At 48.5% G+C, this 25,496-nt stretch overlaps 1 protein-coding gene across 9 annotated transcripts in view; it reads right to left on the bottom strand.

Moving 5' to 3' along the window:
* The window catches only part of Slc66a2 (solute carrier family 66 member 2), a 37,152-nt gene extending 20,697 nt beyond the window's left edge, over positions 1-16,455 (bottom strand). For 3 of the 9 annotated variants that reach the window (XM_087593176.1, NM_001398666.1, XM_087593180.1), the window contains 3 exon segments: positions 16,308-16,455; positions 14,616-14,952; positions 8,440-8,573 (listed from right to left, as the gene is read on the bottom strand). In XM_087593176.1, coding sequence (XP_087449302.1) covers positions 8,440-8,573; positions 14,616-14,818 — 337 coding nt within the window. In that variant the 5' untranslated portion in view covers positions 14,819-14,952; positions 16,308-16,455. 9 annotated transcript variants of the gene reach the window in all.
* Positions 16,456-25,496: the final 9,041 nt, after the last annotated feature.

Here is a 25,496-nt window from a genome sequence, read left to right as displayed (position 1 = left end):
CCCTAGAAGCTCAGGCAGCCTGGGGTTGAGAACAGTTAATCCGGAGCTGAAATGTTCTCTCAGGCTGCACGGCACAATAGTTCCAGAGTTCACACAGTAACAGGACAGCCAGAGGACAGCCAGTCTAACGGTGAAATGTGACGGGCGTGTTGCAGAGACACCATGATGAAGACACTCAGCCTGCCCGGGCAGTCAGACATCTCACCTGGCACAGGCAGAACATCAGAAACCATCAACAGGTTATACTTTAACTTCCCAGCTAGCCTGCACTGGGTCAACAGCCCAAAGCACTCCAGGGCGCCTCGGGTCAGCTGGCAGACTCTCCCTTTCTGGGGTTTAAATTGGGGAAGCAGATCTGAGGTCCCAGGCTGCTTCCCTACCAGCATTCTGTGGAAGTGAGCAACTCAGAGCTAACAGTAGAGGATCTCTTTCAGTGAGGTGCTGCTGAAGGGGAATGGGGACCTGTCACTGAATCTGTGGTTTGCAGGCCATAGGCACCACGCCTCCTGGTGCCTGCCCCTGTCTCTTTGAAAGATCCAGATCCACGAAGAGAGAGAGAGAGAGAGAGAGAGAGAGAGAGAGAGAGAGAGAACATGCTAGAACGTTTAGATACAAAATGTGGGTGGAGCAAAGGCCTAATGGTGATCCCGGGTGGAGTTGTGCACGACCTCATGCCACTAGGCACTGGAAGCTCCTATGGTCTTCTGTCTCCATGGTCAGCTTGGCGTTGAAAACTGCTGTGTATTGGGCAGACAGACAGGAGAAAGGACGCTGAAGAGAGCATGAGACATTTGCAAACCATCACACATCTGTACAGATTTGTTCCATTCTCTCCAGGCACCGGGGGTCTGGATGTAGCCCCAGTAATGGCTGGAGGCTCTGCATCAGGAAGTGTAACTCCGGCCCTACTTGTAACTAGTGTCAACCTGTGTCAAGTATATCTTGAGAAATTGTGTTGTTTCGGGGGGAGGGGTCTTGTGTGTTTCTCTCTCTCATCCCCTCCGAGATCCTCAGATGGCTATGTGACTTCTAAGGCCAGATTGCGAGAAAAACACGGCTCAGGTTGTTTTCTCCCTACCTCAGATTTAGGGCAACCTGAAGGCGATGCCCAGTTAGGCTCATGCAGGAATTGTGAAGAAGCTGATCCAGGTGTGCCCTGTTTCCCAAGGCTTGGGGAAGGCAGAGCTGCATAGGACCAGCCAAGTTGGCACCGGCATGACAGGCTGTGGACAAAGACTGCGGGTGGGATGGATGGAGAGGGCAGCTCAGGAGACAGAACTGAGGTGAGCCCAGCTTAGAACTGAGGTGAGATGCAGCCTGACACACAAATTCCTGAGGTGATGGGCAGCACACAGCAAAGCCTTTGCAAACTCAAGTCTCACACAACACCCGGTAACAATTTACCCTGTAACAATTTACCCTGTAACAATTTACCCTGTAACAATTTACCCTGTAACAATTAACCTTATAACAATTTACTTTGTAACAATTTACTTTGTAACAATTTACCTTGTAAAGTTTACAGTTCAATGGTTCTTACACACTCCCAGATGGGCAACCACTATGACTACCAGTTTAGAACATTTTCATCACAATGAAAGAAACCTTTACCTGTAAGCAGATACTTCCCATCTACCCCTAGAAAGTCTCAATCTGGAGCTCTAGGACACTTAAGAGTTGACACACATCTCAGATAAATTCAACCTGATTCTGAGGCACAGTTCTGTCAAAGAACTACTAAGAGAAATTTAAAATGAAAAAAATACACTATAAAGCAAAACTTAAATTAAAAAAAAAAAAGTAAATTAGAAACAAAATTACTCAAATGAACACACCTAGCAGAAGCCAGTTGGTGGAGCGTCTGGGAAAAGGCACTGTGCTCATGGGGACTTCCGGGCTCTTCTCTGCCAGAACGAGGCTTAAGATCACTCAACCCTGAGTGTAATCCTCCATGCTACTCACTGTTCTAGCAATCGCATTGCTGGCATCGCTATTCTCGCTTATGAAAGCAGCGTGGGTGATGGCACACATCCCATAATACTTTGGGTTCCTGAGAAACTTGGCTGGGACACAGGTGGTGGAAGAGCACAGCCATGTTGGAAGCTCAGCTGCTCTCGACACAAAGGCTCAGCAGACAGAGTATGTACAGAAACGAGGGGCTCCATGGCCAAAAAAAAGACACGCCCCCCTCGACACACTGAAAAAAGCCAGATGACACCTGAACTGGCTGGTTTTGTGTGTCGACTTGACACAAGCTGGAGTTATCACAGAGGAAGGACCGTCCCTTGAGGAACTGCCTCCATGAGATCCAGCTGTAAGGCATTTTCTCAATTAGTGATCAAGGGGGAGGGCCCAGCCCACTGTGGGCGGTGCCGGAACGGCACCTGGGCTGGTAGTCCTAGGTTCTATAAGAGAGCAAGCTGAGCAAGCCAGGGGACGCAAGCCAGTAAGTAACATCCCTCCATGGCCTCTGCATCAGCTCCTGCTTCCTGACCTGCTTGAGTTCCAGTCCTGACTTCCTTTGGTGATGAACAGCAATGTGGAAGTGTAAGCTGAATAAACCCTTTCACCTCCCCTACTTGCTTCTTGGCCATGATGTTTGTATAGGAATAGAAACCCTGACTAAGACAACAGCCATAACCTGTGCCAGTGATATCTGAACACTAGAGCCCCACTAAGACACGAGCCGCTGTAGTCCAGAGCAGGAGTCCTGAGATCCAAAGTCCTAGTGCGTCCAGCCGAGGGCTCCTACTGAACGAGCGGACACCAACAGGCATAAAACAGGCAGCCAGGTGGGACACATCGTGCCACCAACCCCGTCTGAATGTATATGTCAACTTTGTAAAGTCACCACTGCAGCTTCTAGGAAGTCAGCTGCACACTGATGGAGAGACTTTCATTGCTTCCACACCCCAAACCCCTGCTAACTCAGCGAGTGGACATGGAGCCTCTGCCCAGAGGTGCTCTAGCAAACACAGTCACAAACACCGTGCAGTCCTCAATGATAAAGGGTCTCTTTTGGTGCCTACAACCCTGACATCTGTGTCCTGAAAGCCCAGAGACACCTCCTGGGGGGGGGCAATCAACCTCTAGATCCAGTTACTTTTAAAATTCTTTCCCTGGGCAAAAAGGACAGAGAGGCGTCAGTTGTTATGGTTGCCTACGGAAGTATCTACCTCAGAGCCTCCTGGAGGCCTTCGGGAGTCTCCACTTCTGGCCTGCTGACACTGCAGAGTGCTGGAGGTCCACATGGAGTTGGACATCGACAGATAAACCATAGTTCACAGTGCACAATGCAGGGAGAAAAGGGGCTGAGGAGGGGTTCTAAATCAAAAGTAATCAATGTTAAAATGGAGAGAAGTGCGAACACATCAGTCTGACTCCTGAGTAACACAGGCCACCAGCCCTCACAGAACACCCTGATTCAAGGGAACCAAGTGGCCAAAAGTCAGAACGAGCCACCAGAAACTTCCGTACAAACTCAGCGTTTGGCTACATGGAATTGTGCACTCGTGTGGATGGCACGGGTATTCTAGCTGTTTCCTGCGTGACCTCCTGGAGCAGTGGCTCTCAACCTTCCTAACGCTGAGAAGCTTCAATACAGCTCCTCATGCCAAGGTGACCCTCCCATCAAAAAGTTACCTTCATTGTTACTTCGTAACTGTAATCTTGCTACTGTTATAAATCGTAATGTAACTATATGTGTTTTCCCATGGTCTTAGGCAACTCCTGTGGAAGGGTCCTTTGACCCCTCCCCGGGGTGGGGGGAGGTCACAAGCCACAGGCTCAGAACTGCTGTTCTTAGAGATACATTTGAGTCATTTATAAATACAGTGATGTCTGGGGTTGGCCTTAAAACATGCTGGACTGAGCTGGGAAGCCACTTCATTGTAGCGGATCTGTCTAGCACCAACAGCCATGGGTCCCAATCCTAGTGGGGATAGGGGGTCAGGATATAGGCTCAGATGAGAGGTCAGGGTGGGTTTCCCAGTGTGGGCTCAATCACAAATGGGCTTCCTTAGACTTTCTCCCAACTTGATAAATGTTAGTGATTTTACATACTAAAATATGAAACCGAAAACTAACACACACCCAGCAACCCACAGGACACACCCACTACCCACGGGTCCCAGGAGCACAGAGCACATGCCTGGTAGGAAGAGACTTCACACTGTCCCATGGGACCACCCTTGCTCCCTGCCTCCCCCAGATTCAGTACTTAGAGCCCTCATTCTAATGAGCAGAGGGAGGCTGGAAAAAAAGTCTCATGGAATGTGTGGAATTTTTAAGTTTGATTCTACTTTTGGAAATTACACAGATTTTGTGATAAGCCACTGAGAGTAAATGAAGAAACTTGGAAAGTGTACCAAAATGTTCATGTACAAATTAGTCACGGGGTCAGTTTTATTTTATTTCCCTCCATTTTCCTCAAAGTCTACTGTGAGTCTACACAGTGCATGTGCTTTATAGCAGGACAACTAACTGATCTTGTATTTTGTGTTTGACCTCTCTCTCCTCTCTCCTCTCTCTCCCTCCCCCCCTCTCTCCTTTCTCTTTCCTTTCCTTTCTCTCTCTCTCTTTCCTTCCCTCCTCCCCCGCCTCTAATCTTAACTGGCAAACTGAATGAGTTACTACTAAAATTAAAAGTATACTATTAAGAAAACTGGAAACATTTTAAGCTTATTTTTTTTAATGGGAACCCTAAGTTAGAACTATTTTACAATGTCCTCATCCGGGTATAACAGCACATGTCTTTCTTGGGAGGCAGAGACAGGAGGATCTCTGTGAGTTCAAGGCCAGCCCAGTCTACACGGTTGAGTTCCAAAGCAGCCAGAACTACATAGAGAGATTCTGTCTCAAACTAAAAATATCTTCATAAGGCTGGGGAGATAGCCCAGTGGGTACAAGCATTGGCTGTGCAAACATGAGGGCCTGCATTCCCCAGCTCACACAGGAAGATGCCGTGGCTATGCCAGCAAAGCTGAAAACTGAGCTCTAGGTTCACTGGGAAACCCTGCCTTGAGGCATTGAGGCTGAGTGCAACAGGGGACACCTGCCCTGCCTTCTTTTATGTCAACTTGACACAAGCTGGAGTCGTCTGAAAGGAGGGAACCTCAATTGAGAAAAATGCCTCCATAAGATCTGGCTGTAAGACATTTTCTTTTTTAAAGATTGACTGATTGATTGATTGATTATAAGTACATTGTAGCGGTCTTCAGATACCAGAAGAGGGCATCAGATCTCATTACAGATGGTTGTGAGCCACCATGTGGTTGCTGGGATTTGAACTCAGGACCTCTGGAAGAGCAGTTAGTGCTCTTAACCACTGAGCCATCTCTCCAGTCCATAAGACATTCTCTTAGTTGGTGATGGATTGGGAAGAGGATCCAGCCCATTGTGTAGGTGGTACCATCCCTGGGCTGGTGGTCTTGGGTCCTGTAAGAAAGCAGGTTTAGCAAGCCATGGGGAGCAAGGCAGTAAGCAACAACGTTCCATGGCCTCCTCATCAGCTCCTACCTCCAGGTTGCTGCCCTGCTTAAATTCCTGTCCTGACTTCCCTTGATAGTAAACTGTGGGCTCAAACTCACATTGTCTAGTTTGACAGTAAGGGCCTTACTATTAGCTGTTCATAAATTACCTTCACCATCATAAATGATCTGAATTGTGCCTCATGAGACTCATGGTGCTACCAGTCTGTATTTATTCTTGGGGTGGTGCACACAGGTTTGTTAGAAGTCACTAACATTCTGTGTACAAAGTAGTTGCTGGGAAGAAAGTGAGGTATCTCCTGGGCCCCAGGACCTCAGCAGCTGCAGGACTGGGTGTCTGTGGGCTGGCACCGGAGTGCATTTCTGTTTTGTTTTGTTTTGTTTTTCCACACACACCACCCTTGTCAGCCTTCTGACAGATGGCAGGAAATGGACCCACACATTTCATTAACGCTAATTCTCAGGAATACACTAAGATCGGTGTCTTAAACAAAGCAAACCCTGTAAATATGAACTGGACTCAAAACCGAAAGAACTAAAGATGTAAATATCAAGAATTCTTGGCAGTGTATGGTAGCACATGCCTTCAGTTCCAGCGTTTGGGTGGCAGAGGCAAAAGGATCTCTGTGAGTTCTAGGCTAGCCTGGTCTACAGGATGAGTTCTAAGACATCCAAGAACCTGTCTAAAAACAACAACAACAACAACAGCAAAAATAAATAATTCTCCAACAAGCACCACTGGCCCATGATAGGTGGAGAGGTAAAAGGCCAAATGACTCTTGGAGCCAGGGGTGGGTCCTGCGATACCCCTTGAAATTAAATTAGCCACAAAGGGACCAAGAATAATGTCCTTCCTCAAGATCACCAATCTTTTTTTTCTTTTCTTTTCTTTTTTTCGGAGCTGGGGACCGAACCCAGGGCCTTGCGCTTGCTGGGCAAGCGCTCTACCACTGAGCTAAATCCCCAACCCCAAGATCACCAATCTTAATCACATCTGCAGAGGCCCTTTCTAAAGGGGACATTGCTGGGGTCACTACTATGCCCTTAAGGAGCCCCTGATAAAAATTCATATCCCTGTCCTAACCCTGCAAACTGTTGGTTCAGTATTTTAGCTCAACCCTAGTGACAATAACTAGTGCCTTGGAGATTTTACATAGAACAACACTGCACAAGAGAACAGTTGGGCCTCCACTACCCACGCACTCTCTGGTCTGGACCATGTTGCCATACGGCACTCAGATATGGTCTCACAGTTCCCTGAGCTCACCATCACCTGAGCTGAAGGAACAAGTACAATGTGGTTCTGAATAAATGAACACCATTCTCTAAGGCTGCTGCCCTGTGTGCAAACCCTCTCTGTACCTGACAGCTGACATGGGCCACAATCAGAACCAACACACATGGCAATGGAAATCACAAACCTGTTCTCATATTCACAGCACAGAAGCAGCGCAAACCTATGGGGAGCCTCTGGAATCCCATGCATGACCGTCTCCTTAGCCTTTGGGTATCTCAGTGTGTGAGTGCATGAGGGGCCCGCTCATGGGTATCTCAGTGTGTGAGCTCGTGAGGGGCCCGCCGCCATTCTGCGGTCAGGATGGCGTCCTGTTCCCAGTGCAGGCTGAGGCTCAGAGGGGCTCAGGGCTTGCTGTGTGAAAGCTCGGAGCCTAGAGAAGGACAGACTGTGCTTCTAGGAAGCAAGCCCACAGCACCATAGAGGTAGAGCCATAAAGCCTCAGCTCCTCTACCATATCCTGTCCTGGCAGGATTCTCAGTATGACCCGCAATAGCACTGGGGTCGTTTGGGTTCACGCCGGGAGGACGGGGACACTCAGGGGAGATTCGGGATGGTGATGCGAATGGGAAGAAAGGATGAGGACACACCAGAAGATACCCGTGAGCTATCATCCCTACAGGCTTCTCCCCAAAGCCAGGTGTGGCCACTCTCTGTGATGACCGGGATGGTTATCACCCGTTTAACTTAAAACCAGTGAAAACACAAACACAGCAGGATCCTGTTAGCAGGGGAAAAAATAATGATCAAAGATGTAGCAAGACCACTTCCCGAGCAGCCCCCAAACTAAGCACTAAATACTTCTATAAGCAAGATTCAACACGCACGCACGCACGCACGCACGCACGCACAAACTGCACGTGTACGCACCCACGCTTACATCAGACAAATCCAGAGAGAGCTCCACTAGTTTGTTAATGGAAAGATAAAAGAAAGGCTTTTGCTGAGTGTGGACGTGTGTGCCTACTTAGAGCCAAGGAGGCTGATGGAGAAGGACTGGGCGTTTAAAGGACAGCATGAGTTACAGAGAGAGAATTAGGGTCAAAGGAAAAAGAAAGAGGAGAAGGAAGAGGATTAGGTGGAGGTGGGATTTAACTCTCCTGCAAGCCGGCCAGCCTATCCTGACCACAGAGTACCAATCAGCAATTCTGTGAAGGAGAGGCCAAAGGCAGAAGGGTTTAGTGTTTTCTGACGTGTCCGGGGGGTCAAGGATGGGACAGATGCTGCCCGGGGTCCTCAGCCCACAGAACATGTAGACCGGGGTGTGTCACACCTTACGTGGGTGACTGCGCGTGTGAAGTGTGGCTAAAGGGCACACTGACGGGGCACACAGCAATGACTCTGCCCTCTCTGGTCCCTGTGATGACATGCAGTCAGGATGTGAGCAAGAGAGTCCAGAAGACGAGTTAAAAACCTCACCCGTGCTCCAGGAAAGAAGTGCTTGACTGTTCGAAGCAGAGAAATGTTTAGTCTGTCACGACGTGGGAAAATGCTACTATCCGTTGCAGATAATGGCCATTCGGCGAAATGAAAGCTGCCCAGGCGAACGCCGAAGCGGGGGGGGGGGGGGGGGGGGGCGAGTTGCGAGTTCAGCTTCACGGGAGCCGAGCTTCCCCCGACGGCTAGGCAAGGCTTCCTAGATGACGTCACACCCACCTGCGAAGGAGCGGCGCTTGACGTTCAGCTCGTTGGCCACGCGGACCTCGGTGCACAGCTTCAGCATCAGTAGCATCGTAAGGATCATGACTATGCTTTGCCACAGGAGCGGCGACTCGAAGTGCCTGCCAAACCTAAGGGACGGAAAGGGGGCCCACATCAGGAAGGAAGGAAGCAGACACCAGCCCCGGCCAGGACCTCCAACCTCAACCAACCTCAGCCTCTCCTCAACCGGGGCCTGAGGAGTCCGGGGGAGGGTCCTGTGCGTGCATCACAGACCTGGCACTTGCTTGCCTAGTCTTCCAGGGTGTGTGTGGGACTCAGCTAGGATGGGGACGGGCCAAGGGACCCAGCTCAGACTCGGCAAGGCACCTGGAACCCTAAGCTCACCTGAGACTTTTCCAAGGCCCTTATCTCCCCTCTATGGACTCTGACTCCCCGGTTCAGGGCCACATATTGGTATGAAAGGACCCTATATACCTACCCTCCTGTCAAAGTCTAATCTTAACCAGGCAAGAGACTATTTCCCGTGGAAGATGTGTAACCTGGTGCTAAATTTTTATATATATCCTTCACTAACAAAGGCAGCCAGAGCTAGCCCCACCCAAGATCCTTCCTCCACCCCAGGCCTCCTAGCCCTGGACCACTTACCCTCCCTGGCTACTCCTCCCCCAGCCATTCGCTCTAATGGCTCCCACTAGTGTTGAATATTTCATCAGCTGGGACCAGAAGCTTTAGAGGGCAGAACTGCAATTCAGCAACCAACAAGGTCTATGGATTACACCCTTGGCAGATCGGAACACCACCAGTCTGTAGCACCCAGACAAGCTGACACAGCTCATCTCCAAAGACAGGTCCCAACAGTGCAGCCTGAACCCAGCATGGTTAAGCACAAATGCAGGGTGAATCCAAGACCTTGGTTGGTGGTTAGCACATGAAATTCAAAAGATTCTACACAGCAGCACTACCGCCTGAAAGTTCTCCATGTAAGGAACAGCCCCAGCCTTCTCTCCCATGTCTGTGGCCCCTAACTACACTGGTCTCCTGGGACAGCAGTTATGTCCAGGGCTGAGGAGGAGAGCCAGTAAAACTTGCAGCTCCTGGGCCCCTACACAAGAGGGACACAGAGAGAAATGGTAGCGCTGATTCATTGCCAGCGCCAAGCCTGCTCAGGGACACATTCCGGCGTCCATGTGACAGTAGGAACTTGCTAAAACTCAGTCCACAAATGAAAACCAAGCAGCATTTCACCTGCCACAGTATTTCCTGCACACCCACACTTGGGAGACTGCAGGGGACCATAAGGTCATGGCTGACTTGGACTACATAGCCAAGTTCCAAGCCAGGTCTGCCAATAAAGTTTTAGGGAGAAAAGCATTTCACGGAACTCTTTGTGACAGCAGTTGGTAAAAGACCAGTTGGAAACAGGGAAAGAAACCTCACCTGTGTCTCAAAGAGTGTGTCTGCCAGGCCCGCCCATTCTGTGAGGAAAGGCTGTACCATGCAGAACACACGACCCCTTTAACTAACCTGAAAGCCACCTTCCGTTCCTGAAAGTTATGTCTACAAACAATTCGAGATCAGAGAGAATCCTGACCAGCTTGAGGGCCCTCCCAGAGCTCTGGACATTTTCTAAACAGATGTCCACGGGATATGCTACTGCCCAGAGAAGCAGAGCCAGCAGTAAGGTGTTACACAAGGGAGGGCATGCTGCAGGCGGGGCTCCCCTCTGCAATCAGGGCAAGTCTCAGCTTCCTGTGGAGTGGCAAGCCAAGACTGGAAATTCCAAGCGCACAGGATAACCCTCTGTGTAGGTTTCAAGGCTCAAATGTCCCCTGTGAGTTCATAAGCTCCACACTCAAGGCAGCTGCGTGAGGAAGCTTAGGAAGTGGGAAGACAAAGGAAAGGGTGGCCTCAGCACCCGGTGGAGACAGGAGCTGGCACAGGCAGACAAGCTTCTGTTCCTAGAATATGTCCCTGGATCCTGTAGTTACCTCACTGACCATGAGCCACCACCATCTTGGAACCTCGGTGTTTTCCTGCAAAAGTCTAAGTCACAATCTCGGGGTTCCACGCAGACAGAACCAAGTCCTAAGTTGCTCCGCTAGAAACCATTCTTCCTCTCTGGCTACCTAGCTGACGATTTGCTTACAGAGTTGGGTGCATGGGGAGGGTTAACATGGGAAAGTGTCACCTCAGCAGCACCAGGAAGCTATGAGGCTGAAAGAAGAGCTTCCTGTTACTGGGAAAACGACAGAGGGGAAAAAGTCAAGGCTTAAGTTCCCACAAACCACATCAAAATCAATCCCAGCGAGCTTGACGGTCACAAGAGGGAAGAAGCTAACAGGGTTCCAGAGAGCAGAGCTGAGGATTTCACTGGTTTTATTTAATGGGAAGCCAAAAACAGGACACAAACTTTCAAAAAGCACAACTCTGAAGGACACAAGAGACAAAACAACTAGGAGAGAATGCTGGACATAAATTTTAAAGCTATTTTTTTTCTTTTTTTTGGAGCTGGGGACCGAACCCAGGTCCTTGCGCTTCCTAGGCATAAAGCTATTTTTTTTAAAGCGCCATTTCTTAGCAAAGTTATACCAACAGTCTGCTGTAGTGACAGTTTTGGAATTTTGGTTTCTTTAAAAACACAGACATACTATAAGAATATGTTTTTGTTTTAATCCTAGGTGTGGGATATGGGCCTGCTTCTGATTGCCCACAGCAGCTGACTACGATTTGCCTCATGCATGGTTTTGCCACCAGCAGATCACTTCTGTGATTGTGTGACATTTAGAATTCTGGGACTTTCCGGAGGGTCTATAAATACTAGGGCCCTGAGAATTGAGGCAGGTTGTTGGTTAGTCGCTGTTGGTCACAGTTTGCTAAATTGTCATGCTCAAAGAAGAAGAAGAAATTAGACATCCTTGGGGCAGTCTGCTATTGAGGATATGGTTTCTCTCCTGCTTGAGACTGTAGGTTAGCAGAATTCTTCTGAGGAGAAGTGACAATTGCCACCACACAGCTATGGGTTGTGTGTCCAAGGACTCTCATAGGGATGAAAGTCAGAACTCATAATGGAAAACATACGCAGAAGTGGGGTGCACAAGGTTGACCAAGTCCAGCAACCCGTTCTATGGACAACTTCTCCAAGTCCCGAAGCAATGGGAAAGCTCCTATGAGGAGGGTACACACCTCCACACCTCTACAGCTACACCCTACCGTATCAAAGAAAACTTATCGCCATAGCAGCAGAATGTTACCACCTCTCAGATACAGTGTTTCAAGATCACAGCCAAGACCAGCTGCCAGCACTGGTGGAGACCCAGCGAGCATCTCCATCCTCAGACCTCACCAGGACTGGGTGGAGGATTTTGCTCAAGTAGAACCTGGGCGCCAGTCTTGCCCTTCTTAGATAAAGGCCTGCAAGCATTAGATAAAGGGTCATTTGGCCCCAGCTTCCAACATCAAAACTGCAAAATTCTGTAACTCACATTCCACGGGGAGCAGCCTGCTGAAGGTGAGTTCTGTAACATGGTGAGGATTGTAAGAAATAAGGGTTTCCATTGAGTGTCACAGGCTTCAGAATCCTGTGGAATCAGTCTCTTTCTGCAGGACTGTCCAGCCTCAAAAACACAAACCTCTAATGAGTGCTGAGGTCTGTGTCCCAGTTAGCATGGGGAAACTGCTGAGAATGCTAACTCTACCCTTTTCATAGTTTGGAAGGCTCCCATCTCACCTGCCACAGCCAGGACCTGCTCTCCACACTTGGGGAGGAGTTGTAGAAATGGGGAAGGGATATATGCTCTAGTCATTGCTCCCAGTGAAGCTCCGATACTACGGCCTTTGGCTATGTGAAATCTAAGAGGATACTGAGCTGTGGAATCTCTCGAGGGAAGCCTAGACCGGGGCTGCAGAAAGCACTGTGGAGAAGCACATTAGACCCATGGCATCAGTTTGGAGCAGCAGGATCTCTACATATGGGCAGCCGTGTCCCAGACACTGTCCAGACTTCTGGCTTTCATTCTTTGAAAATCTGGAAAAATACTTTCCAAATGGAAACACTCTGGAGGCTCATAACCCTCAGCTCCTCCCTTCCTCACAGTCTTCTAGAATGCACTGGGAAACTGAGTCTTTGTATAATGCTCTCAGGAGTCCTGGGTGGCATAGGACATTTTTGGGACATGGATTACACTGAAGAGACTATTTGTGGACAAGGCTTGGCATACACAGGAGGCAGCCCAGCCCCCACAGTGGAAAGTATCTGAGGTCTTCTCAGAGTCCCCAGCACAAAGGGCAAGGAGAGCAGTCTTGGTTTCCCTCTCTGCTAGTGCACACAAGGAAAACGGCCCCACTCCTGGCATCTCCAAATCATGTCAGTAGTCCTACTTCAGTATTTGGAAAAAATTTGTTCCTCAATCCTAAAAGTGAATCTCCTGTCTCTACATAAGTTAAACCGTGAGGCTGGGCTACACTGGGCAGCCTGCCTGAAATCAAAGGTCCGTCCTGTGCACCCAGAGCATGGTTATAACGAAGGATCTGCTTCCAGTCAACCTTAGATTTAATTAAAGCCCAGCCAGTCACAGCCCAGCTCACTCCCAGGGGAAAGCAAGAAGATGGAATCTTTGAAATGCAAGTCACCAACTTAAAAAAAAAAATGAGACTCAATGACCCTTGCCTCAGAAGTCACCTGACCCAAGGCAAACAGCAAGGTGGCATCATTCAGTGCTGCCAACCTACTCTCCTTCAGAGTCATCTCACTAGCCAACCGCCTAACTGATTCGAGCAAGGATCCACTCCTGAGACAAAGGGGGCCCAGTGCTGGGACAGAACACAACAGGGCAGAGCGAATTCCCTACTCATAAATTCAGGGTGGACACCCTTGACACAGCTCACTAAACGGTACAAAGAGGGTGTGTTTTATTTAATGTAGATTTACGACATTTCTTTCTTTATGTGCATGTGCACATGTGTGGCAGTACATAGGAGGAGGTCGGAGGAAAACCAACAGGAGTTGAAGCGCCTTCACCCACTGAGCCATCCTGCTGACCTATCGATCAAATTGATTTTTAACATGAGTTAGTAAAAACTCAGGCCATTTCCAACAGTAAACAAAAAGTCAGAAGCAAAGAACTGTGACACCAGCTCTCTGGATCCCTTCTCCCTGGCTTCTGCAAGCAGCTAGATACCTTCAAAATTGCATGACTGGCCTTCCAACGTGCACAGAGGACTTCCAATTGGCCCAGAAGGGAAATTACAGACATGTTTTATCTCAGCGTGCAGTGAGGAAACCTTTTTTTAAATTTCCTTTGAAAATTCATCCAACCAGGGTGGCACCAGAGCACTCGGGAGGCAGAGGCAGGAGGATCTCTGAATTTGAAGCCAACCTGGTCTACATAGTGAGCTCCAGGACAGCCAAGGCTACAGAGTAAGACCCAGTCTAGAAACAGTAACAAAACCTTCAAGTATGTATGGTTTCAAAAACTGTTAAAATAAACTTCGACTTCCTAAACGGAATGCAAATGAATAAGAGGAAGTTGGCTCTCAAGAAGGGTTAGAAAAACAGGCTCCATCTGAGTTTACAGGGAAAAGTTCGACTTCCCACCTAAGAAGACACGAGCCAAGTCCAGAAGACACAGGCCTTTGATGCCACCACTCGGGAGGCAAAAGCAGGTGGATCTCTGTGAGTTTGGGCCAGCCTGGTCTACAAAGCAAGTTACAGGACGACTAGGGCTACCTAGAGAAACTTTACGTCGAAACAAACAAACAAAAAAATCGGGGAAAAAAATAGCAGAAGGCTTTTCCCACAAGCAAGCCAGGGGAACCTGCCTGTTACTGACTCCCTTTATTGCTTTCTTAACCTAGCACCCCACTCCACACTCTAGAACAAAAAGGCAAGACTCCAGAAACTGTGCCCACAGAGAGGCTCCAGGATGTATCAGACAAAAAAAGACAGTAAACGAACGAATCTGGAGATTATATTTGGCTCTCTGCTCCAGCCTTGCTATCCTTCGTGGAAATGCTGCGTCCTAGTAATTCAGTAAAGGCTCAGACTACTCACCCCCCTTGAAGAATAAGAACCTGCCCTTCCTGAGATCTTTGGGGGAAGGAGGGTAGCTCCACTCTTGAAAACCCTGAGAACAAAGCCAGCAACACTCCCAAGTAGGAAAGTCTGAACTTACCAGAAGAGTATCCGTAAGATATTGGCCACCAATAGCACCAGGCACACGTGGGTGGAAAAACCGTCAGCGTTCTGAGTCCTCCGGATGTCCCTGTACTGGGGTATGTACGGCACCACCCCTCCGAAGACCATGGCCCCAGCGGCCACCCAGGAAACCAGCTGGTGCAACGGGACCAGAAGCCAACCCAAGCCTTCCGCTTCCATCGCCAGCACCGAGGCCGCGCTGCCAGCCAGCGATGTCCACCTGGGCCAACCTCCTTTGGGCTCTCTGAGTCCGCAAGCTGACTGTCACCTCCACATGGCTGCCGCTATCCTGCGCAGTCAGCCACCATCCGGACCTGGAAGGGGGAACAAAGGTAAAGCACTGACAGGAGCTGGACCAGGGCGCACCTGTACCGGACCTGGAGTCTAGGCAGGGCCTGGGGGCGCAGCGCTCCGCACCCAGGGCTTCGGAAGCCCAGGCTCTCCGAGACGCGCGGCGGGGGTTCCAAGCAGAGCTAGGACCTGTCCAGCTCCCAGGAAAGCTAGGGAGCTGGTGACGCGCGCCTGGCACGCCACCGGCCGCCCAGGTGCAGGGAGGAGTGCACCCCGCCGGGTTAGGGGAAGGAGGGGGTGCACCGCCCCGGCGCGATAGCCCGGGGAGGTGACACCGCCCCAAAACGGGTTCAGCTAGTGGGGGAGGGGTGGACGCGTGGCCCAGAGGGAAGCAGAGCAACCCGGATCCCAGGTCCTCAGGTTCTCCGCCTGATAGCGAAGAGCAACCAAAGTGAGCTGAATCCGCGTCCCTTACCAGCCACGCCGCGCCAGTCGGTCCTTCTGTCCCTCAGTCCCAGCCAGAGGAAGCCCCGCCCCGTGGCGTCACAATGGAGGTCACTCCCACTCCAGGGTCCCGCGGCTACCCCGCTGGGTCCTAACGCGCGCGCACGCGCGCTCACGACCGGGTGGGACAGAAGAGGTGGCCCGCACTCATTTCTGTTCTGCTGAGTGTCCCAGATTAGGAAAAACCTACGGGGAGGCGCTTTCAGGCCAAGTGACCACGTGAACCTGTCTCTAGCGAGCGCTGCGCGCAGGGCACAGAGTAGACGCCTTACCGAGCCACTAGCAGCTGAAGATGAAATACTGGATGTTGAAAAAAGCTGTCACAGCGGCCAGCTCTAGGCCTAGGACGCCATCCTCCCCGGGATTCCAGGGATCTTTGAAAGTCTCTGAGCAAGCCTATGAGGAGCTGGCAACCCTTACCAAGGATGGGAGCTTGGGAGTTCGCGCTGAACTACTCACTGACTGCCCTAGGCGACTACAGGCTGGCGTCAGCACGCCACAATTGCTAAGCCGCCTCCTCCATATGTGAGGTCAGTCCTCCTCTGGGTGCTCATTTACAGGAAAAGAACATAGGAATTCCCGAGTACGACTCTAACCCCAGATGGACCCTGGTGGGCTGAGCAAGTTGAACCAGAAGAACGAGCTGCCCTACCGGTCTGTAGGGACCTTTGCAGTGAGGTGCCAGATGAGGTGACAACAATAGGAAACTCGCCTGGCATTCTCCTGCTTAGAAGGACAAGAGCAGGGGCGACCCCCGCCCCGCCCCCAGAACACAACTGACCCCCCACCCATCTCACCAGATATCGCCCTTTTCAACAGGTCTGGCCCTGCTTCCCACCTGGGTGGTTTTGTGGGAAATCATTATAAGACTCACTTAAGATGAATTCCAAACGAGCTTGGTTTTCCAGGGGCCTGGAAAAGACAGGAAGTACTTATCCTCCAGCGGAGCCCGCAGCCCCCCTAGCCACTTCCTGAATCAACACACCCAATGCTCAACTCCAGGAAGGAACAGGAAGATGAATAAACAGAAGGAAGCTATGGCAGGCAGCACTGGGTGAAGGGGAAGTAGGTGTTCCCGTTTAGCACACACCCCCACCCTCTTACACACCCCATCCCACTCCTGCCCAAGCTTCCAAAGTCTCCAGGATCCCACTGCCTGTCCTGGCTCTCATGATGCCTGTTAGGAGTAACATATGGCCACCTCACTGGTCCTGAATACTCCATGGGCTGTGGATACACAAATGGGAACTTTGCTGCTCAGCATATGCCAGAGGCGCCTCCAGGAGGCCAGACAAGTCCACACAGCCCTGCATTCTGGTCCAGCACTGCACACCATGGCAATCTCTGGTGATGCAGGCTACTCTCTGGAGAGTTGTGGGTGGATTTTTAACATCACCGTAACTGGGTTCTGAGCCTTGGTCTAGACTCTAAGGACCTTCAATTCTTCACAGGTGCTCCACTGGCACCAGAATTCCCATGATCCCAAAGAAGGACGCCAGCAGAGCTGTGCAAGGCTGAAGAACAGCCTCCAGAGAGGCTTTCCCCTAGTTCTGACAGTGCTGCATGCTGTCATACGTTGGGGGGGGGGGTGTCTTACCCTGGCAGATGTGCTCACATTAAGCTTCTTGAGCAGGGCCCACTCAAGATTGGTTACCACCCAGGGAGCCTTTAAGGACAGTCACAAGCGTCTTCACTGGAGAGAACAGATTTAAGGGCACACAGAAGAGAAAGCCAGTGAAAATGGAACAGAGAGAGAGACAGAGACAGAGACAGAGACAGAGAGAGACAGAGACAGACAGAGAGACAGAGAGATTGCTCAAAATGCACCCTCAGAAGTTGAACCAAGCTTCAGGTTGCCTATGATTTGCCTATGAGTCCAGTGTTCAGGAGGCTTCCTGTAACTCTGAATGCTGCATTTAAGAAAGCACATATTAGGGGCTGGGGATTTAGCTCAGTGGTAGAGCGCTTACCTAGGAAGCGCAAGGCCCTGGGTTCGGTCCCCAGCTCTGAAAAAAAAGAACAAAAAAAAAAAAAAAAAAAAGCACATATTGCTGGGCAGTGGGCTAACCCTAGCACTCGGGAGGCAGAGGCAGGTGGATCTCTGTGAGTTCAAGGTGAACCTGGTTTACAGAGCGAGTACCAAGACAGCCAAAGCCACACAGAGAAACCCTGTCTTGAGAAATCAAAAATAAAACCGGTATACGTTTATGAAGATATTTCAACTGTTTTTAGAATAAATGAGAAGAAACAAAAAATGACTTAAATCTGCACGCTCAAGTATTCACCCCCAAAAGGGTTCTCTTCTGGAACTTGAGTGATGGTTTTCAATAATATAGAGAGATAAAAAGATAGCAGGAGGGGATGGGAGGGCATAGTAGAAGAAGAAATAGTACAGAAGCGTCCTAAATATATACAAATGTAAAACTTAAATAGAGTTACCCTATAATGTTGGTTCAATACCCCAGCTAGACATTATGCACTACAAAATAAAACCCTAAGTGCTGGGAATTTGTTTCTTCCTTCTGGGTCTGTTGTCCAGTGTGGTCCGGTAGACACCCTCCCCAACATTAAAGGCAATTGCAGACACCATTGGTTACCCTCCAGAACGTAACAGATACCACCTAGTCATGTCACATGACATAAAGAACACAGCTGTTGGAAGCCTCACCCCTACTGGCTAGTAATCATAGTGTTCTGAACCCTGCAAGCTTCGATGAACCCCTGCAAGGCCAGACATGCACTCTGGTGCTAAAATGCCATGAATGTTATAGTACTCAAAATTCGTCAGTGTTTGCAAGGGAAGTCAGCCCTCCCCTGCCCGAATCAGTACAGGACTTAACCCAGACACCAACTTCTCAGCACAAAGATTTATTACCCCAGAGGGCCAAGTGAGGGGACGACGGGGTGAAGGGTGGGAGCTACAAAGGGCAGCAAGTGCAAGCAAGAAAAGCAAGAAACCAGAAGAAGCAAGAACAGGAGAGGGGATTTCTGCAGGAGTGGGATATTTTAAGGGGGGGAGGGGGGACCCTGTGCTAGGGTGAGTTGGTGAATACTGATTGGACAGGTTCGCCAAATAATGAATTCTGATTGTTGGACCTGGGTGTTTTGTCTCAGCAACGGAGGCAGTGGCCAAATAAGGGCATAGACCTTGGGGGCGAGCTTCAGGAATGTAACTTTTTTTAGCAAGGGAGAGGACAAGGGGTAAAAGGGCAGAACCTGTTTTGTGTGCCATGCTCAGCCTGTGCAAGCCCTTCGGGGCTACCTTAAGGGAAGAAGTCAGACCATTTGCCTTCGGAGAAGTTCGGCAGGAGCAAGCCCAGATTTGAGTTCTCTACTTCTCTCCCCGTGTCTTCCCCCTCTCTCCTGTCTGCTGTTGTGTGAATCTGAGTCTGTGCCCGGATGAATCCTGTCTTGTGACTCTCGTCTGTGTCCCTAACAAAGGGCTCTTGCACTATAGATAAGAATTACACTGGAGGGCTGGAGAGATGGCTCAGCGGTTAAGAGCACTGACTTCTCTTCCAGAGGTCCTGAGTTCAATTCCTAGCAACCACGTGTTGGCTCACAGCCATCTGTAATGGGATTCGATGACCTCTTCTGGTGTGTCTGAAGACAGCAACACTGTACTCATGCGTAAAATAAGTCTTTAAAAAAGGTTTAAAAAATAATTACATTGGAAAGGAGTAAGAGATACTTTACAGAAACATTTTTTAAGTCTTATTTATGTTTATTTTATGTGCATGGGTGTTTTGCCTACATGAATGTCTATGAACCATGTGTGAGCAGTGCCTTGAAACTGGAAATTACAGACAGTTCTAAGTCACCATGTAGACGCTAGGAATTCAGCCTGGGTCCTCTGGAGGAGCAGTCAGTGCTCTTAATCACTGAGCATCTCTCCAGCCCACTTATGGGAAGTCCTTAACAGGGTTTTACAAGGAATGAATCTTTACTGACTCCAACTGACCCAGATAGCAAACTATTACGAACAGCGCTGTAAATGACACCTGCATGCTGTCTCCAGCATTTATGGTGGATATTTTCTGTATCGGTTGCTTTTAGTGTACTGGCTTTACAACATTCCTGTCATTATGACACAAGCATTACTCTGGGTGAAGGACATGAAGGACACAATTTAAGATTAAAGCTGGGTGTCACACGCCTTTAAGCCCAACATTAAGAGGCAGAGGCAGGTGGATCTCTCTGTGAGTTTGAGGTTAGCCTTTTCTAGATAGCGAGATCCAGGATACCCAGAGAGCTACACAAAGAGACCCGTCTTGAAAAATGAAACAAACAAAAGATTAATGCTACTCTTTAGCTTAGGTTGTGAAAACTGATTCCATGAGGAATCCAGGACAAATGAGGTTGGTTGTTACTTTGTTGTCTTAAGGGTAGGTGTGATGGTTTGAATAAAATGGCCACAATAGACTCATAGGGAGTGGCACTATTAGGAGGTGTGGCCTTATTGGAAGAGGAGTGGCTTTGTTAGAGGAGGTGTGTCCCTGGGGGTGGGCTTTGAGCTCTCAGAAGCTCAAGCCTGGTCAGTGTGTCACTGTCGCTTTCTGCTAGATGTAGAACTCTCAGATTCCCTCAAGCACCTTGTCCCGTGTGCCACCATGCTGATACTGGACTGAACCTCTAAACTGTAAGCCATCCCCTATGACTTCCTTACACGGATCGCCTAAGACCACCAGAAAACACAAATATTTACATTATGATTTATAACACTAGCAAAATGACAGTTATGAAGTAGCAGTGACAATAATTTTATGGTGGGGGGTGTCACCACAACATGAGGAACTGTCGCAGCATTCAGAAGGTTAAGAAACACTATGCTTAAATTAAAGAACGTGGTTTAAAATGATTCCTGGTGACATATTGCTATAACCATAGGTCAGCACGTTGCTCAGTACTCATTAGAGAAACTCTTGCAGTAGATCCCGGTTAACACAGAAACTCACAATGTGCAGAGACTAGGAAGGTTCAACCCCAAATGGGTTGTCTACATTATATGCCTCCCCTCAAGGCTCAGATCAATGGGGAAGAGGGTGGGAAGACAGTAAGGACTAGATGTGGTGGATGACTTCAAGGAAGCAGTGTGTTCCAGACACTGGAGGGCTGGCACATGTATGAACTCACACTGTGGCAGAATGCAGAAAGCTTTCACAAACCCAAGACAGACAAAATGCGAGGACAGAAAAAGGAAGTGGGCAGGAAGTCTCCCTTTGCCCAGGAGCCCTTGCCATTTGATAGATGCTAGGCAACGCGGGGTTGGGGATTTAGCTCAGTGGTAGAGCGCTTGCCTAGGAAGCACAAGGCCCTGGGTTCGGTCCCCAGCTCCGAAAAAAAAAACAAAAAAAAAAAACAAAAAAAAAAAACAAAAAAAAAAAAGATGCTAGGCAACGGAAAGTCAGTTTTCTTAGTGGAGAGACACTGGTATATCAACCCCACTCCAGTGCAGTCTCTGTGCCCGGGAATAGTCGGTGCACACAAGCTGAACTCCATATGTTTTTTCCTCCTTCCCTCCTTCCCTCCTCCTTTCTCTTGAGAGATAACATGAAATTGGGTAGGTAGAAAGGTGGGGGAGGATCTGGTAGGAGTTGGAGAGGAGAATGAATGGTCAAAGTCTATTGTATAAAATTCTTAAATGAACTAATAGAAACATGTTTAAGGTTACATGAGAGTCTCCTGAATATGTGAGCAATTGCCCGTAGGCAGCTGTAGTCTGTACCAGGCCCTGGAACCAGAACCTTTTCATTTCTGATGTCCAGAGGCAGGGTAGCAGCTGGGTTTGCCAGTAGGGACTTCCCTCTCACTTCTTCCTGCCTTGGTTGTAGTAGGAAGCACTTACCTACCCAGACGAAATGTGTTTTCTAATTTAGAATTAGCTCCTGGTTATCCTTCTAGGTAGTGCTGGCATCTTCGGTTGCATACAGGCTCTTCAGTCTTGGACTATTTTCTTGAGATCAGCTGTTTTCACCCTGGGGCAATGGTGCTTGGTTTCCATCTCTACAGTGCACTTTAATATTCTTTAATATTTAATGTCCATCTGCAAGGTCATTTATTAAGCCCCACCGATGTCGAACAGTTTCATATTTGTTGAGTCACATGCAAGCTATATGGTTTCCTTTTTTATCAGCATGCATGATACAAACTGGTATATAACACTTCCACAGGTTCATGTAGAGTAGAGTGACCCCGCCCTTCCTCTTTTCCAGTCCTTCACTGTCCCCCATACTCACAAGCCATCTTTTCTGTAGCAGACACCATGCAGAAAGAGCTGCAGTGGGCAAGCAACCTTCCTGGAGATGGCCTACCATTTTGTCCAGCTGAAATGGGTGTATCCCGGAGAGGAGCGACCCCAGGGGCTTTGTCCCAGGATTGCTTCCTGCTTCTGATGTGCCTTGTCATGTTTGTTATTGCTATATCCCTCGTACAGGTGGCATGGTGTGGTTGGTCGTGGGGAGACCCCCACTGCCTATGTGACCCGCAGGCAGCCTGGTATGATTACTTCCTGAGCATAGCCCACTCTGTTGGGCAAGTTTCCCACAGACCAACATGAAAAATGAATGTTCTTGAAATAATACGGTTCAGATGTATTAATGATTCTATGGAATTCCTGATTTGGTTTAAGTCGTTTTAGAAAGTTGGTTTGATTTAAGTAGTTTGGGGAAGTTAGGGTATTTGATAGAAAGTTTGAAGTCAAGAATAGGATGTGTCAGGGGTTGGGGATTTAGCTCAGTGGCAGAGAGCTTGCCTAGCAAGCACAAGGCCCTGGGTTCGGTCCCCAGCTCTGAAAAAAAGAAAAAGAAAAAAAAAGAATAGGATGCGTCCCTTCCTCGTAGAATAGCAAGGGTCAGAAAAGGAACCCTGTCAGTTTCCATGCATTCATTATACGCACATAATTGTACCAGCAAGAAAAATAGGCTTGGGACAAGCTAATGATCAAAGAAAACATTCACTCTAGATTGGGTCCGAGTTCCTTGATCTTGTGATCTAGAGATGTGGTGACAGGTTCCGGAGTGCACGGTGAGGAGGCAGGCTGTGAACAAAGAGGAGGTGATTCCACTGTGACTGAGAGCAGGAGACAGGTGACAGTCACGTCAGCTGCCCAAAGACTTCATACAGAGGACGTAAGATAGATGGCCCGCTCCTTAGTAAATACAGATTGGGATCAGATAAGCATAGGGGAAGACTTGCTACTACAGATGTGGCTTTTCATGATGGTGGAAGTAGTGCTCTGGGGTTACGTGAACTTGTGGAGAGAAAGATAGATGAGGAATGTAGACTTCGGTGTATGTCTCAAAAGGAGAATCTGTCAACGATAATCCTGTTGTAATTCCTTTTGTATAATGACTTTAATCTGTTTCCGAAGAATGTGTTTTTTTGTGATGATTGTTTTTAAAGAATATGTAACCTGTGGCTACGGGGTAGTTTTCTGCTTACACAGAAAACTTTTAGCTTAGGGGGTATAAAAGGGCTAAGGGAGAAAATAAGTGATTGGAGCCAGACCATCGGAGTTTGCTCCCTCCACCAAAAATGTGTGTATGTGAATGTGTGAATGGGTATATATGTCTGTCTGTCTGTATGTATGAAGTTGTTGAAACTTGCTTCAGCCACCGTGTGTGTGTGTGTGTGTGTGTGTGTGTGTGTGTGTGTGTGTGTGTGTGTGATTTTTCCCCCTTTCTCACTGGCCCCAGAGAACTGAGTTTTGCTCCCTGAGAGGAAGTCTGCTGAGTGACTTCACCCACTCTGCCCTCAGCCTTCCTTGGTTTTACTCTTGGTTTCTGTGGTGTTCTTGCCTTCCACATTTCTGGTGTTCTGAAGACGAGAGGAAGCACTGTGTTTGTTTTTGTGTGTCTGGTTTATTTTGCTCAGTATGCTGACCTCTAGCCTCCACTCCTGCAAATGACAGGCTCCATTCTTTGTCACGGCTAAATCAATTCCACTGTGTGCACAGACATACCTAGGACCTGGGCCGATTCCCTCTTGGCTATCGTGAGTATCCACAGTAAACCTAGATGTGTAAGCATCTCTTTTGCATGGTAGCTTTGCCTCCTCCTAATGGATACCCAGGAGTGGTGTAGCTGGATCCTAATTATTGCTTTTCCTCTTCACTCTTCTGAGAAGAATCTATTCAGGTCATTTGTCCTTTTTTGACTGAGTTGCTTGATTTTGAAATATGTTTAGCTATTTACATATTCTGGATATTAATTTTCTATTGGAATTTCCACCCCTCTCTGAGGTCTGTCTTTTCCTCTGCTCATTGGTTCCCTTCCAATTAGACACAGTTCCCTTTGTCGTTTCTTGAATTATTCCCTGGGCTATTGGGATCCCTTTTAGGAAATCTTCGCCTGGTCTCTCTGAGTAGTCCTGCTGTCCTGGAACTCACTCTGTAGACTAGGCTGGCCTCGAACTCACAGAGATCTGCCTGTCTCTGCCTCCTGAATACTTGGACTATAGACATACACTACCACTGTCTGAGTTGATATGTTTCTTGTTTTCTTATAAACATTGTGAAATTTTAGTTCTTATATGAAGATTTTTTTATCTGTTTTGAGTTTTTAAATAGCACGAGAAGTAAGCAAATAGATTCTGTCTTCTACACATGATATCCCTTGTCAAAGGAGAGCTTGTTTGGATGATGTTTCTGACAACCCTGTCGGGAACTGAACGCCTACACTGGTCAATGTCAGAACCTTCTATTTTATTCTTGTTTGTTTCGTTTGAGACAGGGTCTTTTTATGTCATCCTGTCTGTCCTGAAATTCACTCTATAGACCTCAGCTCACAGAGATCTGCCGGCCTCTGCAAGCCATGGAATTAAAGGTGTGTGCCACCACAGTGGGCTTGTATTATCTTAGCATCCTATCCTTCCTTTTCCTTCCCTCCCTCCCTCCCGTCCCCTTCCTTTTCTTCGCTTCCCTCCCCTTTCTACCCCATGCATTCTATCCCACTTCTTTCCGCTGTTCCACTGATCTTTGCATTTGCTGCACCATGTCTGGGCTACTTTAATTCCTCTGGTTTTGTGGTATGATTTGAAGGTTAATACTTTCAGAATTACTCCTTTTCTCAAGAGTACTTTTTTCTGTTGAAGGTTTCTTGTCTTTCTGTGTAAACTTTGGGGATTCTGTGAATCCGCAAAGGAGGGGACTGCATTGAATCTGCAACCCGCTTTTGGTAATGTGGCCGCTTGAACAATATCGATTCTCCCCATCTGCAGACACTGGCTGGATGCTTCCCACCTTGTGGTGCCTTTGTCAGTTCCTTTTACGAGGTCTCGTTCTTCTTCACTGTACAAAGACCAAGGGAGCCTCGAGTTCTTCTGCCTCTGCCTCCCAAGTGCTGGGATTAGTTATGCATCACCACATACCACCCTTTGAAGACTTTAGCTTGTATTCCTCGCAGTTTAATATCTTTGGAATCTGTTATTACAGAATTGCGAGCTGTAGGTGTCCTGATACATTGATGTTTACTGTGTTTCTATGATGATCTGGATGTCTGTTGGGGCGGACGTCTCTCCCATTTGCTTTTATGGTAAGGCCTTCTATGTAAGGAGCTCCCTGCCCTGAGTCTCCCTCCCTGCCTCCCTTTCTCTCTAGGTGTGTGTGGTAAAGATTAGTTTTATTTTTATTTATGTGTCTCTGTGTATATGAGCATGTGTATGCATGCAGAGCCCATGGAGGCCAGAAAAGAATGTCGGATCCTTTAAATATGTTTGTAAGCTGTCTGACATATTGCTAAAACTCAAACCCTAACCACTGAGCAATCTCCTCAGCCCCAAGTAGCCTTCTCTTTATTGTGTGTCTCGAAGTGTCAGTTTCTATGTTAGTTTAGTTGCAGTTAACTCAATTGTCATCTCTCAGTGGTTTCTTCTCTGTGGTTGGTGGGTCTAGACATAGACTGTATTGTCAGAAGAGTGGAGTCTCTGAGATAAGTCAGGATGGCTTGGTGTAGATCACAGTGTACGGAGTATAACCTGTATAGCTACCCCTACAATGGAAATGGTCATAAGCTTTTGTCCTCCTTAGCCACTGGTGTGGTCCTTGGCGTTTCATGTGAAGTGGCAA

The sequence above is a fragment of the Rattus norvegicus genome, chromosome 18 (genome assembly GCF_021556685.1).
Source record: "Rattus norvegicus strain SHRSP/BbbUtx chromosome 18, alternate assembly SHRSP_T2T, whole genome shotgun sequence".
NCBI lineage: Eukaryota > Metazoa > Chordata > Mammalia > Rodentia > Muridae > Rattus > Rattus norvegicus.
Note: the sequence above shows the minus strand (reverse complement) of the source record. Positions and strands in the feature narration are given on the sequence as shown.